Source organism: Nycticebus coucang, chromosome 17, assembly GCF_027406575.1.
Source record: "Nycticebus coucang isolate mNycCou1 chromosome 17, mNycCou1.pri, whole genome shotgun sequence".
NCBI lineage: Eukaryota > Metazoa > Chordata > Mammalia > Primates > Lorisidae > Nycticebus > Nycticebus coucang.
Window position 1 is genome coordinate 25,280,448 of NC_069796.1, and position 21,524 is coordinate 25,301,971.

Consider the following 21,524-nt stretch of genomic DNA (forward strand, 5'->3'; position numbering starts at 1 on the left):
ATCAATAATTAAATTATTTTCAAAAGGAGTTCAAAGCACAGGAAGTATATTCTTTTTTAAACTCTTTTTTTGAACAACACAATTCAAGTGTGCCATGGAAGTTTAACTGAAGGTTCAAGTGTGCCGTGAGATTAAAAAGGTTGACAAACACAGGTTTGGACAAATGTATAATGGCATGTATCTGCCAGGGTGGTATCACCCAGAGAAGTTTTACTGCCCTAAAACTCCTCTGTGCTCCACCTGTTCATCTTCCTTCCCTGCTAACAGCTCTGGATTTAATGTCAAGAGGAAACCGGGACTTGAATCATAATCTTGTTTGTCCTCTCCTTTCTGAAGTGAATCTACTCCCTCGGAAAGGCGAGGTATTGGTAAGGGAAGCCTTTCCCTCTCTGTGTGCCAGGATGTGTATCAATGACGAAATGAAAGTACTTTTGAGCCAGAAAGGAAGCAGCCAGGGAGATGGTCTGAATGCTTGTGTCTCCCAAATCCGTATGTTGAAATCCTAACCCCCCAAGGTGAGAGTATTTGAAGGTGGGACCTTAGGAGGTGACTAGGTCATGAGGGTGGAGCCCTTATGATTGAGATTAGTGTCCTTAGGGAAGAAACTCCAGAGAACTTGGTTTCTTTTCCCCCACATGAGGATACAACAAGAAATGGGCAGTCTGCAACTGAATGAGGGCCTTCATGTGCTGGCAGCCTGACCTTGGACTTGCCAGACTCTGGAATTGTGAGAAATAAATTTCTGTTGTTATTGGGCCGCCTAAAAACCAGGTGGCCCAATGGATAGGCACCTGAATGGACTAGGTATGGTGGAAAGAATGTGGACTTTGGAGCCAGAGAGATCTTGATTATACTTATGCCTTCTCCACTTACTAGTCCTGAGGCTGAAAATATTTAAGATCAATTAAGAGTGTCTTAATGCCTCTGAGTCACAGCTTCCTTTATCTACAAATGGGGTAATATCTCTGTTATTATAGGGACCTGAGACACATTGGAATAAGATGATTATATAAAGTGCATATAGCATGTAATATTTTTTCTTTGCCTAGGAAATGGGTAAATAAAATTTAACAAGAAAGAAAAAAACCTTTGAGGTGTGAGTATCTTAAAGACAAACATAGATGGACTCAAAATAAATTAATTCATGCCAACAGACTGGAGGCCAGATCCCTGCCTGTGGTAGAAAATGAAGTTCTGAGCCCACAGAGGCACAGCAGGGTGTAACCGACCACTTATCTCCCATTGCCTGACCAAAGACACGTCTCCATTTTGCTCATTCATTTACAATCAGCTATTAGGCGGCATTTAACCACAATCATGCATTGCTCACAATATTTCACAGCATTATTCATTTAAAACTGTGCATTTGTTCTTTGGAGTTAAAAGTCATTTGTTGACACTTAAAACTGAAGAGGCTTGTGGAGGGCTGGCAGAGCCCTCAGCAGGGAGTGCTATGCATATTCTATAACTCTGTTTCTGAAATCTGCACCCGGGCTTCTGCAATTTATGTCTCCTTTCAGCTCAATCAGGCACCTTGTACATACCACGGGGCAATTCCTGAGTTAATTATGCCTTGTTATTTCAGCAGGACTTAGGAGAAAGATGATTACCAGCGGCAGTCTTTCAGTGACATTACACTTGTCCACTCTCACTCCCCTTACAAAGCTCTCCTGCCAGCAGCCCAGGGACACCTTCACCTCCGCCATCACCCTAACACCCATGTAATAACTTCAAATTTCTGGACATTTTCACCTCTGCCATCACCCTAACACCCATGTAATAACTTCTAATTTCTTCACCTCCACCATCACCCTAACACCCATGTAATAACTTCTAATTTCTGGACATTTTTCACCTCCACCATCCTCCTAATACCCAGGTAATAACTTTTAATTGTCTGCCTTTCAAAGAAGTGGACCCCCTGGCAGTCAACATTTACTTACTACTTGTTTTTACCTTTGGACTTAGCTGAAAGTGTCCAGAACCTTTCGAGATCATTGGTCTCGTTTTGTTGATTTCTCTTATTCTTGGCCCAGGTGTACTTAAGGAAAACCCAGCTGAATAATCAAGGGATCAAATAGGAAAGACTATAGCCATTTTCTCTCTGCCCCTAAGAGGTATGCAACTCACAAAATGCTAATGTCTGTTACTTGTGGGCAGTGGATACACACCTGTCTGTTACCTTGTTCTTTGTCCTCCTCTGTATTTTTTAGAACACAGAATAAGATGAAATGAAAGTCGTGGGACACAATTCTTGGTGTTTTGCATTTTTGTGTCTCTGTGCAGGGAAGTCTTCAGGTGGACCAATGGAGCGGCTATGAGGACCGACTGAAAAGGGTCCTTTTGAGAACATGGATGCTCTTGTGTATTCCAACCCAAGTTCACTGTGAGAGTCAGTACAACTGAAATAATAGAGTCTGGGGATGTAATTCTTTCTTATGCCTGGGACTGCATTTTTCCTCCACATTAATCCTTTGCCAGCGGTGGACGGGCTGCATACCCAGGCATGAACAGTCAGCTCACTTCCATCTGGCACGGCCGTGTGAACACTTTGGTTGGCTTGCTTTTTTAATGACATGATTTTTAATGAAGCAAGCTATGAATTTAATAGATACCTTAAAACAGCTTCTTTGTAACTAAGCTTTAAGTAACAAAAGGAACTTCCCAATCAGCCACCAAAACCAGAGGAAAATTCAAGACTAGACATCTGGTGGATCAAAGCTTGCTGGGGTTTGGCTATCAGACACACCATCTTCACTGCTGCCACAAATGATGGTGCCCCAAGTCTACGTGCCAGTGTGGTGGCTGAGGGAAGGCCCACTCAGTGACCTTGGCAGAGGTCAAGAAAGTGTCAACACCAACGCACACTCAAGCACAAGGCATTACAACCCTTGGTGTCCTCACCACAGTCCACACTGGTACACTGCCTCTCCCTGTCTCTTAGAGGCCCCTGTATCTTGTTATTATGAATCAGCGGCTTCAGCTCACTTATAATGTGGGCACAATTGGAAGGAGATCCTAGAGCCCAGGCTATAATACCCTGAAAGAAAGATGTTCGTAGAAAGAAATGCACACTCTTTTAAAGGTGGGAGAAATCACCCAATCCCAGAATCTTCAATATAAATGCAAGGCAGGTAATGCGAGATGGTGAAGAGGGCTGGGTGGGGGCAAGCTAAAAGCAAAGCCTGGGGGAACTGGAGAGACCACGTCCCCCAAATGTCTCAAAAAAAAAAAGTATCAGTCCAGTACAACACACCTAATACATTCTGTGATGATGGTCTGGCCACCTGGACCTCAGCACTTTGGGCTGTGCTCACAGGTGGGAATGAAGAGAGGAGCTGTCTGCCTTCCTAGGAGGCATGGAGTGGTGGTCATTGTGCTGAGAATCTCCCCCAGTCAGCTTCTATGTCCTCTGATATAATTTCCTCATTATCCCAGTGTTACAGGGGTTGCTGACGACAGTGAATGCACAAGCAAAATGCTCATGTTTTTACTTCTATAAATGTTAAAAATCAAAACAAAACCCACTACAATAAGAGCTCAGCAAATGCCCACACCTACGTCTTGGATCTACTGAACAGCAAGCACCAAGGTACAGAGTGGTTTCTCCATGGCAGTTCACTTCCACTCCCTGCCGTGCGGATGGAGATTGTTCTAGACCAGGGATCCTCAAACTTTTTAAACAGGGGGCCAGTTCACTGTCCCTCAGACCATTGGAGGGCGGGACTATAGTTTAAAAAAAAAAAAAACTATGAACAAATTCCTATGCACACTGCACATACCTTATTTTGAAGTAAAAAAAACAAAACGGGAACAAATACAATATTTAAAATGAAGAACAAGTAAAGTTAAATCAACAAACTTACCAGTATTTCAATGGGAACTATGGGCCTGCTTTTGGCTAATGAGATGGTCAATGTCTGGTTCCATATTTGTCACTGCTAGTCGTAACAAGTGATGCAAGTGTGCATGGGTTAGTCCTGAGACTGAGAGGAGTCGAGGGACAGAGAGGAGGGGAGTCGGGGAGTGCCGCACACATTCCACACATGCGCATTGTAGCAGGACAGGCAGCGGTGGCAAAAACACCCGGAGGGCCAGATCAATGTCCTCGGCCGGCTGCATGTGGCCGGCGGGCCGTAGTTTGAGGACCCCTGTTCTAGACCTAGGGCACACTTTAGAACCCCTGTCCTCCTGTGACTTAAAATATAGATTCATAAATAAAAGAGTTTGAAAAAATCCGTAATCATCATCTCTCAGCATTAGATTCCATTATTCTGGGTAACTGATATGTGTGAAAACACTCTCAGTTTCAATTTGGTTAAACCCCTGACTCACAGGGAACAGCCTTTAAATTGTTCAGACAATTCTTATCAATCAGCTGCTTCTGTGCAAAGCAAATAGGAATACGGAATCCTAATCACTCTCTCTGTGAAAAATCACTGTGTCTCCCAGATCAGAGGAAGATCAGACCCCAGAAAGCCTTCCCTCCAGACTTCCACTGTTTCCTGGCTATTTCATTTTAATCATAGCATTGCTGAGCTGATCTATAACTTCATGAGTTTTCCAGGCAAGGGTGGATGTTACGGATACACATCCTAGGAAAGCCTACTGGCAAATACTCCATCACTAGAAACCGATGTTGCAAGCTCACTATGTACATGTAGTGAGATGATGGGCTTTCTTGGCAAATGGGCCAATCAGAAATGCATTGACGGCAACAGGCTGGAGTGAAGGCACATTTTTGGGAAACAAGTCATGGTATTTTTTATTAGCTTTGCTGTATTTTATCCTTCATTATAAAGAATGGTATCAGAGTTCAACTCACAGAGAGAAATGAGGAAAACTAAAACTGAGCCAGAAGGAGACCATAAAACCACCCAGGCCAGTCAGTCGGTGAATTCCTTTATGGTTGGTGGGTATCTACTCACTATGTTCTACCAGATCATTTTCTTGGGTATAGTTCATCTTACAGATTGCCGCTAGATGCAATTTCCATCATGAACAAAAAATACACCGCCTTCCTGAGAGAAGTGCTAATTGTGGAGGTAAGAGGTGCACGCGTTACGTCCGCTCCTCCTTCTCGCTGTGTACAAACGAATGCTTTCCTTTCAAGCTTTGCAGGATTCGACATAGGCCTTCTGCTTTCTGTAGTAGCTGGATGATGGTGGAAGTTCATCTCCATCTGATAAGCCAGATGATCTCAATGTAGCTCTCTGGGGTTGAAACTAGCTCTTATCATACTGGCTTACTTTGCATCAAAAAAAAATATTTAGGGTAAAAGAGATGGAAAGATGTAAATACCAGGTAGGTAGCTAGGTGAGGTAGGCAGAAAGATATGTAGACAGACAGACACCCACAGTCAACTTACTGAGGTCTAATCACACACCACACGACGTACCCATTGTAAGTGTAGGATGTGTTTTTTTTTACACAGGAACTTTTAGCCTAATAGAGACGCCCAGAGAAACTGAGCCAAGCCACACAGATGGTCACACAGATGGTCAGTGGCAAAACGGGGAGGGGACTCCAGTTTGGAGGTTCTAATAAATATCAGTCCATTGATTTGGCCATGATGAGTAGAAACTCATCCTTTGCAGGGAGAGACAAGACATCACATAGCAGCCTGTGTGTGTATCCCAGCCCTGGGTTCCTGATCAGTTAAAAATGACATCCGAGTGCTGGCTGCAGAGAGGAAAAGGAAGTGAAGGATGAGTGTCTGGGGAATGGTGGCATGAAGGGGGCTGAAGAGTTACGGTGGATGAAGCTCTGAGAGGGTTTACTGAAAAGTGGAAGTCTAAGGAGTAATTCCAAACCAACGTTCGTGTCTTGCTGACAAATAAAATTTATAAATGACTTTTAAATTGCTTCCTCCAGTAACAAGTGTGGTTCTCATCACATTGATTTTGAAATTAAGTGTTATAGAATTTTCTTGCTTTAATGAGAAGGCAGATCCAAACGGTAAACAAAGTAATGATTAAAGCAATTAAAAGAGTAAAAATGAGAAATAAAGTAATAATATTCCTAATCCACCTAGCCAGGTTTTGCTGATTTACTGAAAAAAGATGCATGTTTATCTTGAGGCGGAAAAGTCAATTACTACCGTCGTCTGTGTAAAACTTTGACCGCACCTGGCTCTCATTTGTCCTCCAGCTGAGAAACCAAAGACAACTTCCTTTTATTGTGGTCAGACGGCAAGTTCATTTCACCATGGGATGATCAAACGGCCAGAATTCCCCAGCTTGGGAAGGTCTGCCTTTCACTTTCAACTTGTTCAATCATCATTAACTCTGAAAATTGTCACATTCCATTTGTGCAATGAAAATTTCACCACCAGTAACCGTTTGGGTGAAGCTTTTGTAGGGGAGGCCGTAAATCTTGTAAGGCACCTCACACATTCTCAAGGTCATTTGCCTTGTTTCCTTGTTTAATGACGGTTACCTAAGATCCTGGAGTCAGTCTGCGACCCAGCATTGGCAAGTTTGAAGACCTCTCTGTGCGTGGATACATATAACTGTCCGAGACGGAGAGGGCTCCTGGGCGAGTCCACACATGCACGCGATCTGAGTGCCATCAGGGCAAGTGAACGTGTGCACACACAGATACACGTGCTCACACTCCCTCCTTTTGTAAATTACATGCACATACACTGGAGTTTTTACTGAACAAAAGTAAAGGACTTCCTTAATGAGGTGATGCCAGTTAAAAAGATCGCTGAAGAGAGCCCATTTGCCTGGAGCTCAAAGTAGGGCACCGGCCCCATATGCCGGAGGTGGCGGGTTCAAACCCAGCTCCAGCCAAAAACTGCAAAAACAAAACAAAATAAAATAAAATAAAAGCAGAGTTTCCTCACTCTGAGAAGCCAACTTCCCTGGTGAGGCTTTAGTATCAAACTGGGGAGGTTCCAAAGAGTTTCTGGACAGGAGAAACAGGCTGCTTTTGACTTTCGTCTTTGAGCTTGAGAACTCTTTGTCTCCTTTATTATTTAGTTCTATTTCCCCTTCCTCAGGACAGTTCTGAAATGGGCAATCCCAGTGAATCTGGCACAGGGCCAAATTCTCCATGGGAACTCTCCAAACATGAATTTCTGAAAGTTGATGTCAGGCGGCGAGATGGCTACATTAGGAGGTTGCTTGATCCAGAGTCTTAAGAAAAGCACAGTGTCTACTGGGGCAAGTCGAAAAAATTTCGTGCCATTTGGCAAGTAAGTCAGAGCTAAAACAGGCCCAGTTACAGGTCCTGATAAACTGTTGAAGGTGAAAACCAAGAGGAGGCACAGACAGAACTCTCCAGAGCGTGAAGTGCATAGGAGCTAACACACTCACTGAACAGTCTCTAAGAAGGGTTTCTAGATTTCTAGCACTAGTTTTAATTCCAGAGTTTCACTGGGTTAGCTGCTAAAATAAGGTCTGGATTCTAGACACAACGTCTTGGCCCCTTTCAGCTAGCTTTGGCTCATAATATATTAGACTATTTATTGTTTTTAGCATTTAATTTTTTTTATTAAATCATAGCTGTGTACATTGATATATTCATGGGGCATCATTCACTAGCTTCACAGACCATTTACCAAGTTTCACATATACTCTTGTAAGATGCACCGCTGGTGTAATCCCACCAATCCCCTTCCCTCTACCCACCTCCCAGCATTTAATTTTTAATGGATTGGTAGAATTTGAGGGTAGGAAAGAGGGCAGAAATAGTCTAATGATTGTTTTTTCATTTCCATTGGCTAATATCAGACCAGACCCTGGGTGCGATGAGAAATCATGTGTCTTCTAAAACATGAACGAAGAAGTCTGACCAGTTTAATGTCTGGGTACCAGCACCCCCTCCTCAGAACAGAGATTCCCGTGGGACACAACTACAAGAGGGACTCTACCTCACAAACGCAACATTGTAACCTAGTTGTTGGTACTCTCACATTAATCTGAAATGAAAAAAGAAAAGAAAAAAAGAGATTCCAATATTAGCTGAAAAAAGTTTGTGTACAATTTCCCAGGGAAGATACTTTTATCCAAACCCTAGCCTTTGTGCTCTGTGTTCTAAATGTTTTATAAATATTAACTCCTTTAAGCCTTACAGTAATTCCAAGAGGTGAAGTAGCTTTCCCAAGGTCACAGGACGCAGGGAGTCTGGGTCTACGTGATATACCATGTGGCTATATTTTTGTGTGAAGGTTTCTCAGGGGGATATGCAACCCCAATGCCCATTTATCTGTTGTATCTACTGGGGCAGATGGTGTGCAAAGAGGAAAGTGTCTGATTTACTTGTACCATTTCACAGGGATTGAAAAATGGAGATCAAGTCTCTAAATTGCTGCCCTTCTTTACACTGATTTCTTCTTCTTGTCTCCAACATTGTGGAGGTCACCTTCTGCTGCTGGATCCCGAGAGAGGTATCGTCTCTGTGTCTGTGGGTCCACATCTCTCTCTCTGTCTCTCTGCCTCTCTCTCTCACACACACACACGCACACGCACACGCACACGCAGAGCTATTACCGTGCTTCAGTGAAGCTGTACAGTGGTTGTGATCCAGGCATAAAAGCAGACATCATTTGCTCATTAGAGCTAAGTTTTCAGGACGTGCCCCACTTACTGACCTCTACTAACGGCCTGGGTTTGCGCTCGACTGCAAACCTGAAGTGGCAGAGTTCACAGTAGCTGGTGTTTGAGGACGACAGCCAGTGCTCCAGGCAGCTCCGATGAATGGTCCCCAAGGTCCCCGTACATTCACATGGAGAGAGCAAGTCCTCCTGGCTGCTGCCTTCATGGCAGATCCTGCACATTGGCCGCTCACTGAAGGGGCTGCAAGAGAAGGAGGGGCAGCTGCTGGTCACCAGCTGGAGACCACCGCCAGGTGGACAGCCTGCTGGCTCTTGTCCTTTGGGCCCTCCCCGTGGCAGCTGCTTTTCCCCTTAGATCTGCACTTGACCTGGGCAGTGGGACAGGTGGTCCTGGGCACACCAGAGCCTCGAGCTACCTACTTTTTATAATACAAAGAAATAGGAGGGGCCAGCATCAAAGTAACCATGTGTGGCCCAGGATGAGAAGTGAGTAAAAGTAATACATTATTTTTGCCTTGAATGTAAATGTAGTTTAGTCCTAATCAAAAAACAAAAACCATCCTGCACTATTAAGAACGGAAATCATTTTGAAATGACAAATTGCACCTTCTGGACCAGGCCAGGACACTTTCACATGCCCAGAGGTTCCTTCCATTTCTTCTGTCGATAGGGTGGGGGAATGAGAGGAAGTTAACCAACAGCAGAGCCGCCACGCAGACCTGCGGTCTGAGCCAGGGCACAAAGCTGCGTGGTGGGTCATACTTGCTAAACTGAAAGCCAGTAATAAGATTGTCCTGCCACGGTGGCCTCTGTTGAGAGCTCTGCCTTTAGTCCGGAAGGACGGCCCCTGCACATTTCACGAGGGCAGCACTGTGCAGGTAGTGGCTCTTGCCACAGGCTCCGAGACCCAGCTGGCTGGGCTGGAACCCCAGCTCTGTTGCTTTCCACCCAGCTACCTCTGGGCAAGTAACTTCTTTTCCCTGCACTAAAGCCTCCCCATCTCTAAAACTGGCACAAAGAATGGTGATGGTGCCTGCCTTCCTCATATGGTGACCGTGAGGACGAGAAAACAGCCCAGCCCAGAAGCTTAGCATAAGGACCAGCACTACCAATGCTAGTTAACACTAGCTGATGTCACATGTGGAAAAACTCAGGCCAAGGAAAGTCACATAACTAGGCCTGGGTCATGTAAGTCAGCGGCCAGTGGAAAGCCCACACTGACATAGCCTCAGTTCTCCCTGGGTGCTCTGTCCTGTCCAGACACCATCCTGCTCTGATCAATGTCATCTTAGCCTTGCCGTTCTTCGCTGGGTATTAGATTTTAGAATATGTCATCGCCATCTGTGACCAGCTCTAGGACCAGCGTTTCACCTGCCCTCTCCTACCTCTCCCCATGGCCCTCCAAAGTGGTAGTGACCCCATTACTCCCCCTAACACTGTCTTTTGTTCAGGTGGAAATCACCAGGGAAGCACTGCTGTTTCCCAGAAGCCTTTCATTCAATGATCCTGGGGATGAACAAAAGCTAAAAGGAGAAGAAGATCCAGAAGAAAAAAGGATGCCCCCATCACCTGCCCACAAGGCCCACTTGTGCTCAGGGGTGGGAAAAGAAAGTTGACAGAGATGACTTTTTTCTCTCATGCTTCCTGGCCTCCCTCCTTCACAAGGGGTGCATGAAACTCTGAGACTTGCTGGTTTACTTTACTGCATGTGGGAGAGCAGGTATGAATGCCTGACAGACAGACAGAGAGAGAGACACACACACACCTGCTCACAGGTCTCAGTCACACCATCTGCTGCCCGCTCTCCCTGATCAAATGAGCTGTTTGACAGCTACTGATGGCTGCAAAGGTGACCAGTGCATGTCCAGTCCCCATCTCAGTTCACAGAGGCCCAAGGGTGCTTAGCACCTCATTGTGTTCTAAGTCCTAACAAATTGTTAGAAGTTTTCCATGAGGTGAAAAATTATGTATAAGTCTTTTCCTCTATTTCTCTCCTTTGTGATAATAGCTGCTCAGATTTTAAGTAGAAGGCATATGAGGGCTGTTTGCAACATGCATGGGAGTGTGATCCCATGTCTGAGGCCACTGTGTCCAGGCTGTGGTGCTGGCAGGAGTCCTGCTACAGGCACGTGGATCTGGGGGCCTGTGTCTGCACCAGAGGGGTGGAAGAAATCACTCAGGCCCAGGCAACCCCGATCCTAGGGGGCAACTCTAGAGTTGACATTCATAGGTCAGAGGTCTCACCTACCCATTCTGAAACAAAGCTGAAGAAGCCAAGAAGCACCACCAGCCTGGCAGCCCAGAGCCCCAGTCTGCTTTTTGGGCAGTAGCACCACACAAGGAGACAGAGTGCTGGCCTGGACAGGTGGCCTCCGAACTATTTGGAGCCTTCACTCTTGCTCTGGGTCACCTCCTGGGCAGGCACAGGAGGATTCAGCAATAGCAATTCACAGAGCAGGTATGTGTCAGGGTCAGAAATGGGGGGCCATGGAGGGAGCGACAGAAGAGAGCCCCAAGACTGTGTTTTCATGGTGATGCGAACCAGCGTGCACACCAGGAATGTCACTTAGAAGTTCTACCCACTTTGGCTCAGTCACCTGGAATCAGGTGCCTTCTTCATTCTGTTGTAACAGGGCTGCCTTTGTTCGTTCATGGAGATAAGAGCGTCACTACCATAATGATGTCAAAATAACGAATGGAAAGCAAGCAACTCCAGATCTCCTTCCCCTCCTGGCTCTCTGCAAGTGTGACTTTAAGGGGAAAACCCAAGAAGGTGAATTTTAGCTTTACACCCCTAAAATTCTATTGCTATAGAAACAGGACAGAACTCCTGTAGTCTTTTTTTCCTTTCCCCACTATCTCCTATCACCTGACACAAAGACCTGAGTATTAAGTACATTCCCTTTAGCGGTTTCCATCTGACAAAGAGTTCTCCTAGATCAATTTCAGATTCATTTATTTTAATTGTGGTACTACCTCTGGGTGGCAAGAGTCCTCACTACTGTTGACAGCAGCTGCCCGTCCTTGGCCGAAACTTGCATGACATACTGCGGCTGCCCGTTCACTAGACTGCCACAATCCTCCACTGTTTTCACCGCAGGCGCAGCGGAGCTGGTGCAGTCTGGCAGGACTTCGGGCAGGTGACTGCAGCGGCTGGTTGTCATGGTAACAGACAGCAATTACTCTGCTAATGGCTTCCACGTTCATACAGGATTTCCATCTAAGAGAGATCAGAAAACAGTTTACTTGGGCAGGATAGTTAATAGAAACAGAGAGTTATGGCCCATCAACATCATCGTGTCATTATTTAATATAAATAACAGGGGTGGCTTGACACAGTACATTATCTTGTTACCATTGAATATAAGACACGCGCACACACACGTGGAGTCCGCAAGAACCAGTGGATGTGGCTATGACCAAGACAGCAAGCATGTCAGTGTCTATAAACATTTAGGAGCCCTGCCTTCCGAGAGGGAAAGGAATGATGGCTTTGAGGCCCAGATCCAAGCAGAAGATAAGCAATTCCCCAGCTCTGTGCCAAAGAAGCAATACATCTTTGTTGACACTCTCTAAAAGTTACTAGAATCATTATTAAAACTGTTCATAACTATTTTTTCTGGTAAAGCAATTTATTTTCCATGCAGCTTCATTCTGAGATACTAGGACTGATAAAAAGAGAAAGGGAAATAAATGAACTGGGCCAAGTAGCATGTTCTAGGACAAAGTTTGCTAAATACGAATCATTCAACTACTGAACCAGCTGTCTCACTTTTGCTGTATGTGGGCCCCATAATATAATTTTCTACTTAGTATGCCTTGGAAATTAACTGCCCTTAAAAACAGCCTGTTGTAGCTCTGCCTTAAACAAAATTATTCTAGAAACAATAAATGTCATAAGGTTGTTTTCTGTTTTTCCAGTGGGCACTAAAATAAACACATTAGCATTGATATTTTTGTTTGTGTACAACCTAAAGGCACATGCACCATCATAGAGAAACGCGCAGGAGAACATAAGAAAGTGATGAATGAGATCTCTATCACCAATGACAAATATTGCATTATTAGCAAAGGCCTCACTTCCCGGACGCACGGTCTACCACATAAACCTCAAGGAATTATGTTCCTAATCTGTAGGGTGTAGGCTTGGGTCGTGACCTAAGTTTCAAAATACTCAAACCTACCAGAGTGAGGAACCGCTGTATTCGATAATAGGTCAGTGTGTGATGCATAAGAAATAGAGGCTTTTACAGGAACCTGCAGGAGGAATTCTGTCCAGAGGTGACATGACACAGTTCCACAGCCCACACGCACCATTTCTGCCAGCCTGCTCACCTCGAGCTCCTGAGCCCATCTCATCAATAACCAGCCCGAGTGGTCAAGGCCTCCAGCCAAAATAAATGAAAATCTTGTCCTCCCCTAACCCCCAAATCCAAGGAGGTTTCTGGAATTCCTCAGAGGGTTGTTTACTCTCAGATATTTGTCCCTACTTATTACATTTTTCTTGAATCCCTACAGGTCTGGAAAGTAGAATCTTCCCAACTTCCAGAGTAATGTGCAACCACTAGATGTTCTCGGGGAGAGAACAGTGTTTCCAGATGAACTTGAGCTGACAGTTTCCCTCCTGACAAGCACATGTCAAGCGGGCTCGACTGTCTGAGACAACTGGACGTGCCTGCATCTCCTCCTTGCTGCTGAGGTGTCTGGCTGACCTTGCGCCAGCAGCCTCCTCTTCCCACCCTCCTGAGTTGGCCTGAGTCTCTGCGGGTCTGTGTCTGCCCTCCCTCGTGCAGCAGCCGTTACATCCCCAGTGGGGACGGGGATGTGGACACCGGGCCCCATCTGAGGCCTCAAGTCTGCGTGGGGGCTGTTCCTTCCATGCCATTTTCATGACCACACACTGAACATCCAAGGAATACAATCAGTTAGCTGGTGTAGGGTACGGTTTTGCTTTCTAAACAGCATCTGTTGCTTTTTAAAATAATATTGCAACAGTAAGAAGTATATAGCGTGTTATAAAATGTACAGAAAAGCACACAGAAAACAGTAAAACTCGCTCATAATCCCAGCACTCAGATAACCACAGTAAATGTTTTGGGTAGATGTCTTTTTAATTTTTGAAAGAGTTGGCAGGGTGGAGTTGATTTGTAGTTGGGGCCATATATATATATATATATTTTTTTTTTTTTTAACTGAATTAATGGTAGCTCTAAGGCCAAAGAACAAAAGAATGTTAAAAGACCATCCTCTTCTAAAACTGTGTATAATTCCCCTCCCGGGCTTGCCCTTACAACACCCCATTGACACGATTTTAAATTCTCATAATGCCTCACAGTCACAAAGTGTAACTTCCTGGCACAGCTCTCTTGCTTCACAAGGCAGCCATAGATTAAGAGCTAGGGGTGTGTTGGCAGGAAAAGCAGACACAGTGACCTTCCTGCCGCATGGAATCATTAGGTCTGGGTACACTCTGAGAGGCTATTTTTGGGTTTTGCATAACTGCAGCTCAGAGGGCCAAATGTTCCCTCCCTACGCTTGATGGAACTGGAAGGAGGGAAGAGGGGGTGCACCTCCCACCAGGACCCGGGGATGTCAGCAGTTAGGCTGCCCTAGGTGAACTGCCTGCTACCCAGGCATGCGATGTCCCCAAGTCACTCACCTGCAACCTACAAAGTCTTTATGAAAGGAAGGAGTTCTAAACGAATGGCCTACATCTACAATAAAATGCCCTTAGAAACATTCTTGAGGCAGAGTTCTCCTTAAACTTTCACACACATAATTACATAAATATAATTTCATTTCCGGATGATATACTTCATCTCACTTCTTTTTTCAAAGGTTAAAGGGATATTATTTGACATCTGATAAATTTCTTCCATTCACAGTGGGTCCCGGGCAGTGAGTTCAGCATAAAGGAACAAAGGTATCTCTACCTTGCCTTCTCTTATGAGTGATTCCTGGTTCTTTCTCTTGGACCATCTCTGCAGGATCCTGCACCCAAGATCCTCCAAGCCCTCACTCAGCGTAGTCCTAACTGAAATGATGTTCCAGTCCAGCACTCCCATAAGAATGTACTAGCACGTCTGCTATTTGCCACATACCAGTATAACCGCAAGACACCAAGACTGGGGCATACCCGATGACTCCCAACAGCCTTACAAGACCACGGGCTTGAATTAAAAATGGGTGGGAGGGAGTACGTGAGTGTGAGCACCTTTGAGCATGGCAGGGATGGCTGAGAAGATTCCAATCTTGGAAGAGTAGGTCTAATCTAATCGCCTACTCAGGTGGAGGAGGAGGAGGAAAGGGAGCGCACTCTGCCCAGATCTCTGTAAGAGGTAAGTCCAGTGGCCTGGTGCAGGCATGGGGCAGGCAGGAGGGGGCTTCAGGGGTTGCATGCACCAATTGGCATGCATATGTTGCACCTGGGGCAGTGACAAATGGCCCACTGCATTTTCCTGTCTCGTTCAGAGCCCCCTGGGAAAACAGCAGGCTGTTGCCGTGGATGCTAGAAAGAGCTGAGCTGTCGGCGTGCAGCTTAGCAATGGTCTTCCACTGATCTTTCTGCAAGATTTCAAGCACCATTCGACTGCTTTCTTATCAATACCAGTGCACTGGACTTGTGCAAAGGTAATTCCTTGTCCACCCAAGAATTCTTCCCTCAATGATTTCTCAGGGCAAAACATAATCCTGGTGGGAATGGTGCAATGTGTAAACTTGACACCTCAAACCTCACTGGCAGGACGGGTCCTTTGTTGGCAGAGCTTGATATCTTGTATAATTTCTTTCCCAGGCTGAGAATAAAATGTGATTTGGCATTGGCCAACCTAAGCTGCACAAGGTGGGAAGAGCAGGAATAAGTGGATGAGAGGGGACAGAGAAATGGAGGCAGTGGCAAAATAAAAGGAAGCCTGATTAGAGAATTGTTAAAATAACAAGGCTTCTCTTTAAACTGTGACCCCTTCACAGGACAGGTTTCACAAAAGCAGGAGACCCAATCAGGCTGCAGCTAATCACCGCTGTGTTCTGGAACAGGCTGCCATTGGTAAGTGATTTCCATGGGAACATGGCTGGCATCCTGAGGACTTGGCACAGGACGTGGGGGAAGGGAAGGAAGCACACTCCACTCACCTCTGCAGCCCCCTTACGGCACACCCCATCCCTCAACCTCCCCCAGGATCATGAAGTTGGGGAAACAGCTCTGTTCACGGAGGCATGATGCCAACACCTGCGCCCTGGCTCGCCACTCACGGGGGTGAATCACTCAGCCTCTCAGGCTCTCCTGAGATTTCCTGAATATTTGAAATGGGGTACTAATACTTTCTGAGCCACCTCATCTGTTTTTTTTTTTTGAGGCCTAGAAGAAGATACATGTGAATGTACTCTACTTTTTAAGCCGGAACATGCTATGCACGGATACGTCAAAATGTTGTTACTGCATTGACCTGTCTTCCTGCTCCTTTTCCAGCCTGGCCTGCACCTAATTTCTGATTTTTAAAACTGTCTTCCCCCCATGCCTGGTCAACCTCTACCACACTGCACCCTTGGTATCACACTTGAACTCTGACCTTCTACCACTCCATCTGTCTCCACTAGGGAGCACAGAGGGAGCCTTGCCTGCCCTCTGCTTACTTTCCTGGGCACAGTCTCCTAGAACACAGGCTTCATTCCCCCCTATAAATGCTTAATAAAGATATAACATATGATGAAAAATGCTATGAAGTTGGAGAGACTTGGTTTATTTGTTACAGCAGCTACCATTAACTAATCTAGCCTGTGATAAATACACAAAAAAGTAAGACATGAGCCACTGCCAAATCACCTTTCAAGCCTATTGGCATCAGAACTGCATTTTTAAGGCCAATTCGGGTTAGATAGGGTTGAGAAGGGAAATCTGTTATATCAGTACCTCTGTTTGGGTATAAAAATTACCCTCAAGGTTTAAAGGTGAAAACAAGAGTATAATAAGAATGTGAGCACTGGCTGGCACCAACCTGCTCATGGGAGCTGCCTGGGCAGTGGACTGAGGAGGCCTAACCTTGGAGGGGCCGTCTGGAGCAAGACTGGACCTCCAAATTCAACCTTAATACCCAATTCCAGAGAGTTAAGAAGTAATAACAAACTATATAAATGATTTCTGAAAGCAATAAGGAGCTACTTACCAACAAGCATACAGTTTCAGGTAAGTATGAATAAATTTTAGGGACTTGCTGCATGACACTAGTTATAGTCAAAAATTAGTTATTGTATACCTAGAAATTTATTAAGAGGCTAGATCTCATAAGAGTTTGTACCACAAAAAAACAAACAAACAAAAAAAAACAACAAAAATTAAAAAAAAAAATAAGAAGAAGAGGTAGGCTCCTCAGGTCCCAATATGTACTAGAAGGGTCACCTCTACAACCAGAGTTGGTCAACAAAGCAAATCATGGAAGCAAATTCATTTATTCATTCTTCCATCCATTCAAACACATTTATTTGTTTATTCATTTACCCATTGAGGCAGCGCTGTCGTCTGTCGCCCAGCTCAGGCTAGAGTACAGTGATGGCATCACAACGTACAGCAAACTCAAACTCCAGGGCTTGAACTATCCTTCCTCAGCCACTGGAGTAGCTGGGACTATAGGCACATACCATTGCGCCCGGTGAATTTTTCTATTTTTTTGTAGAGATGGGATCTCACTCTTGCTCAGACTGGTCTCTAATTTCCTGGCCTCAAGCAATCCTCCTTCCTTGGACTCCCAAAGTGCTAGGATTATGGGTGGGAGGCACTGTGCCTGGCCCAAACACACTCTAAAAAAAAAAGTTTTTGAGAACTTAGTAGATATGACTAGAAAGTGTCTGGTGGAGCAGGGTCCAGCCACCTCAAATCCTACTTTATGAATTCCAAAGGCAAAGTAGAGGCCACCAAACAATCTGGAGTATCTGGACTTTCTCCAGGGCTGCGGAGCCATGAAGACCTGGCAACTTTCAGTACCCATCCTGCCCTTGCTGGTTCTGGAGAAACCACCTGATGCCCTAAATTGGAGGGGATGGCGCTGTAGCGCTTTGGAACGGCTAGACATCCTCCTGCTGCCACAGAGTTCCGCATCAATAACACTGGTCCAGGATTCAGAAGCCTGACCTTAGCTTCACATGAGTGAATTCATTGCTAAAAGGATCTCTAAAATGTCTTAGCATTCTTCAAGGAGCTGCTTACTCAAGGAGCACGGTCTCTTCTAATGAGACCAATGAATAGGCAAGGTCGGCCAGTGACTGAAATGGGAAAAAATAGCAATAATGGCCTGCCCAGGAACTTCCCCCTGTGAGGTAGATTTTTAGACTTTGAATTCTAACCACAGTCTCTGAGAATAGGAAAGCTCTTTGATAGAACACACCCCTGGCTTTTCAGGCACTTGAGAACCAGACGGTACACTGCATGGCTGATGAACTGACTTAGAGTATCCCGAATGTTCAGAGAAAATGAAAGAAGGGAGGAAATCACACAATGACCTTCCCTCTCAATGAAAATGGAGCAAATGACTAATTTCAAAACCATTAACATGTAAAAGCGGCGTATTTCTTCTGAGAACAGGACACAAAGGCTCCCCAAGGAGATTGCTGGGACACGATTGCCAGCAACATTTAAGTTTTCAAAAACACGCCAAGGAGGCTATTCACTGAGTGTGTGTAGCGGCAAAGTAGCTGCTTCATTAAACTCAAATAGCTGCAGCAGGGCTGTGCTTACGGACCCACGCTACTGAATTATATGTTTCTTTTCTGGATGCTTCACTGACCTCATTATGCAGAGCGCAGAGTTTGTCATTCCATATAAAGTGACCGTCCAGGTCTTTATAAACATGTCCATCAGGCATGGATGGGTCTGCAGAGGGAGACGCTGGCTGGCTTGGTGAATTTTAAAAATACTTCCCTTTTTGTTCTCATTAATTTCTTCTAGGTGTAAGTATTGTCACGCATACAGAGCACAGTTAAGCAGGAAGCAGGTGAAATGCCTGTTTCCAAGCATGAATGAGGTTGTGATTTGGGAGCAATGGCATTTTCTTGAAGAATGCATAAACATCAGGATGAACCACGGGGAGCAAAAGAACCAGACCAGCATGAGGCAAGTTGGACCTGCAGAGTTACCATAACAAATCCCCAGGGTACTATTTTAAAGTTATATTCAGAGTTATTATTTCCCATCTATGTTATTGATATGTTATTAATTCTGATTCTCAGCCACGAGAAGAATCTATCAGACAAATCTATTTTTTTAAATCTAAAATTACTGTATTTTCTCTTCAGCCAGATAAAATCCTCCAGTTCTCCTGAAGGCAAATCAAGCAATAATTATCATATTTATACATATTTTTCCCCTCAAGAAGTACTCATGAAATTAATTCAGATTTTGGAGGCTATCCATTTTTTTCATTTAATTTTAATTATATAGATGAAAATGGCAATTAAAAATCCTACAACAACCCTGGGTGTTCAAAGACACAGCAGCAGCTGAACTGCACTTGTAAATAACAACTGGCTCCTGCTCCCATCCAGCTGGGGGAGGGGAGGGAAGGGCAGTGTGCAGATGAGTTCTGGGGCTTGGGAACAATGAGGGCACATCAGAAAAGGCTTAAACATCAAGTTTAAGATGTCCAGGGGAGCAGGGAAAACAGAATAGACATTCACGGGATGTTAGAGATGAAAAATAAAAGTGCACTCTTCAAATGATATTCAGCGTGCCCAGTCACACAGCTATCTGTCCAGTGGGCATAGGGAGAGGTATGGCGGCGGTGGGTGTAGCGTGCCGGCCAGGATATCCGCCAACACAAGAGAAATGCATCTCAGCCACGGTGAGAACTAGATACGCTCTAGGAACTGGAAGCTCCCAGTTTGTCATTAGGCTCATCCATTTCCTATCTGCACCCAAATGAACATGGATTCAGGAAGTTGATTTGCACCTCACCTTCCTCTGCATAAGCAACCCAATTTTCGCCATACAGGCGTGCTAATTTGTAAGCTATGCCTCCCGAAGCCTAAAATAAAGCCAGCTGCCGGCCTACGCTAAGCCAGGGTTCCTTGTGGCTTTCTTCCTCTCGGGTTCACGCAGACTGTGGGGAGGCTGCATCATGTCCCACCTCAGGGCAGTGTTCACCAGGCTCAGGCGGCCTGAGCCTCCAGATGTCCCCTGCAGCACTTTCAGTCCCACGGAGACCCCCAGGCTGCATTACCCTCCATTACTCACAAGAATGACCAAGGTCACTTGGCTTGCTATGGAAGGTTAAGGCTAGTGCTGAGTGAAGACTAAACTTTGTTGGATTCTCTGTTTCAGCCCTGAACTTGGCGTTATAGGTGGACTCCCATCATACAGTATGTACTACCCAAAGTCCTCAAACATGTTCTTTCATACGTGGTCTAGGGATGCAAACCTGTCTGGGGCTCTGGTGTTCCTTCGTGGTTTTTTTACGTATTCAGCTTTTGCGTCAGTGGCTCTCTGGGAGCCTTTGGATCAGGGAGTCCTGGCTTTGAGTCACCACCCAGATGCTTATCAACAGGACCGAGTTATTTGACACAAAGCCTCAATTTCTTCCCTGACGCCGAGGGCTTGAGGCAGGTGTGTGCCTCGCACAGACGGGGCTCTTGGTAACAGGCAGTGCTTGAGCCCACAGTGTAACAGGTCATCTCACGACCCTGACCTGAGACAGGGGCCTTCTGGATCCCACGTTAAACCCCTTTCTAGCCTGCCCTCCTCTGTAGTCCTTGTGGGTTCCCTCCCATCTTCCCAAGCAAACATCAAAACTACTGACATCCACTGTAACAGTTTTGCATAAACACAGGCAAAAATCACAAAAATGCCTCTTGGAATTACTTTTCTCAGCCTTAGACAATCCTTCTCTCTCCCAACCCCCATATTCACACACGCACACAGAAACCATAGATTCTTTTTCATTAGTTCCCTAAAATGGGTCCAGTGTATTATTTATTTATTTTTTTTTTTAGAGTGTCACTCTATTGCCCAGGCTACAGTGCCATGGTATCACAGCTCACAGCAACTTCAAACTCCTGGGCTCAAGTGATCATCCTGCTTCAGCCTCCTGAGGAGACTACCATCATGCACCATGATGCCCAGCTAGTTTTTCTATTTTTAGTAGAAACGGGGCCTCCCTCTTGCTCAGGCTGGTCTTGAACTCCTGAGCTCAGGCAATCCACTTGCCTCGGCCTCTCAGAGTACAAGGATTACAAGTGTGAGCCGCTGCACCCAGCCAGGTCCAGTGTTTTCAAAATACACATAAGCCCAAGAATAAAGTAATATGGAGCCAAGGACCAGCATCCAGAGATCACTTAATCATTTCAGCTCTTCTGTGTGCATCCTGGACTCTTGTGGACAACAGAATTGGAGAACTGGATCTCTTTCTTGGTTTCTACTTAGCTCAATGCAAAGCACTACCTAGACCTTTTCAAAGCAACATACACGGCGTTGCTTTTTGTATTTGCAGCACATGCCCCTTTCTGCACGTGCTCCTTTGGTGGGTCCTGCCTGCACCTGCACTGCCCGCACCTTGACCTGGCAGGTGCATCAGCCCCCAAATCTTGGCGCACATGGCCTCTCCTAAGCAGCCCCACCTGTCGGAGTGCCAGCTCCACCTGCACGTGTCAGTGCGGGGGACAAGGGGCCTTTGCCAATCCTCCAGGGAAGCCGAGCATTTAAACCTTGCTAGGAATGCCCCAGTGTGTCAGCTTACACTGAGGCTGCCTTTCCACCAGAATGTCCTCTTTAAGCCTCTTAGCCACTCAGAAGGAAAGCCCTGGATCAAATATCTGGTCGGTCCACTTATTTGTACACCCAGTCTTGCCAAGAATAATGGGTGAGGTCCCTTAACTTGATTCAGCCTGTTTGATGGAAACAAAAACAACTTTGTGTAGACACTGAATTAAATTACTTTCTAAGACCAAACAACTAAGTAATATACAGAGGTCTACCATT

At 45.4% G+C, this 21,524-nt stretch overlaps 1 protein-coding gene across 3 annotated transcripts in view; it reads right to left on the reverse strand.

The window, feature by feature from the left end:
• The window catches only part of MARCHF3 (membrane associated ring-CH-type finger 3), a 150,836-nt gene that overhangs the window by 24,695 nt on the left and 104,617 nt on the right, over positions 1-21,524 (reverse strand). For all 3 annotated transcript variants that reach the window (XM_053566087.1, XM_053566089.1, XM_053566088.1), the window contains exons 2-3: positions 11,540-11,783; positions 8,600-8,804 (exon numbers count right to left, since the gene is read on the reverse strand). In XM_053566087.1, coding sequence (XP_053422062.1) covers positions 8,600-8,804; positions 11,540-11,727 — 393 coding nt within the window. In that variant the 5' untranslated portion in view covers positions 11,728-11,783. The remainder of the gene's footprint in view (positions 1-8,599; positions 8,805-11,539; positions 11,784-21,524) is intronic.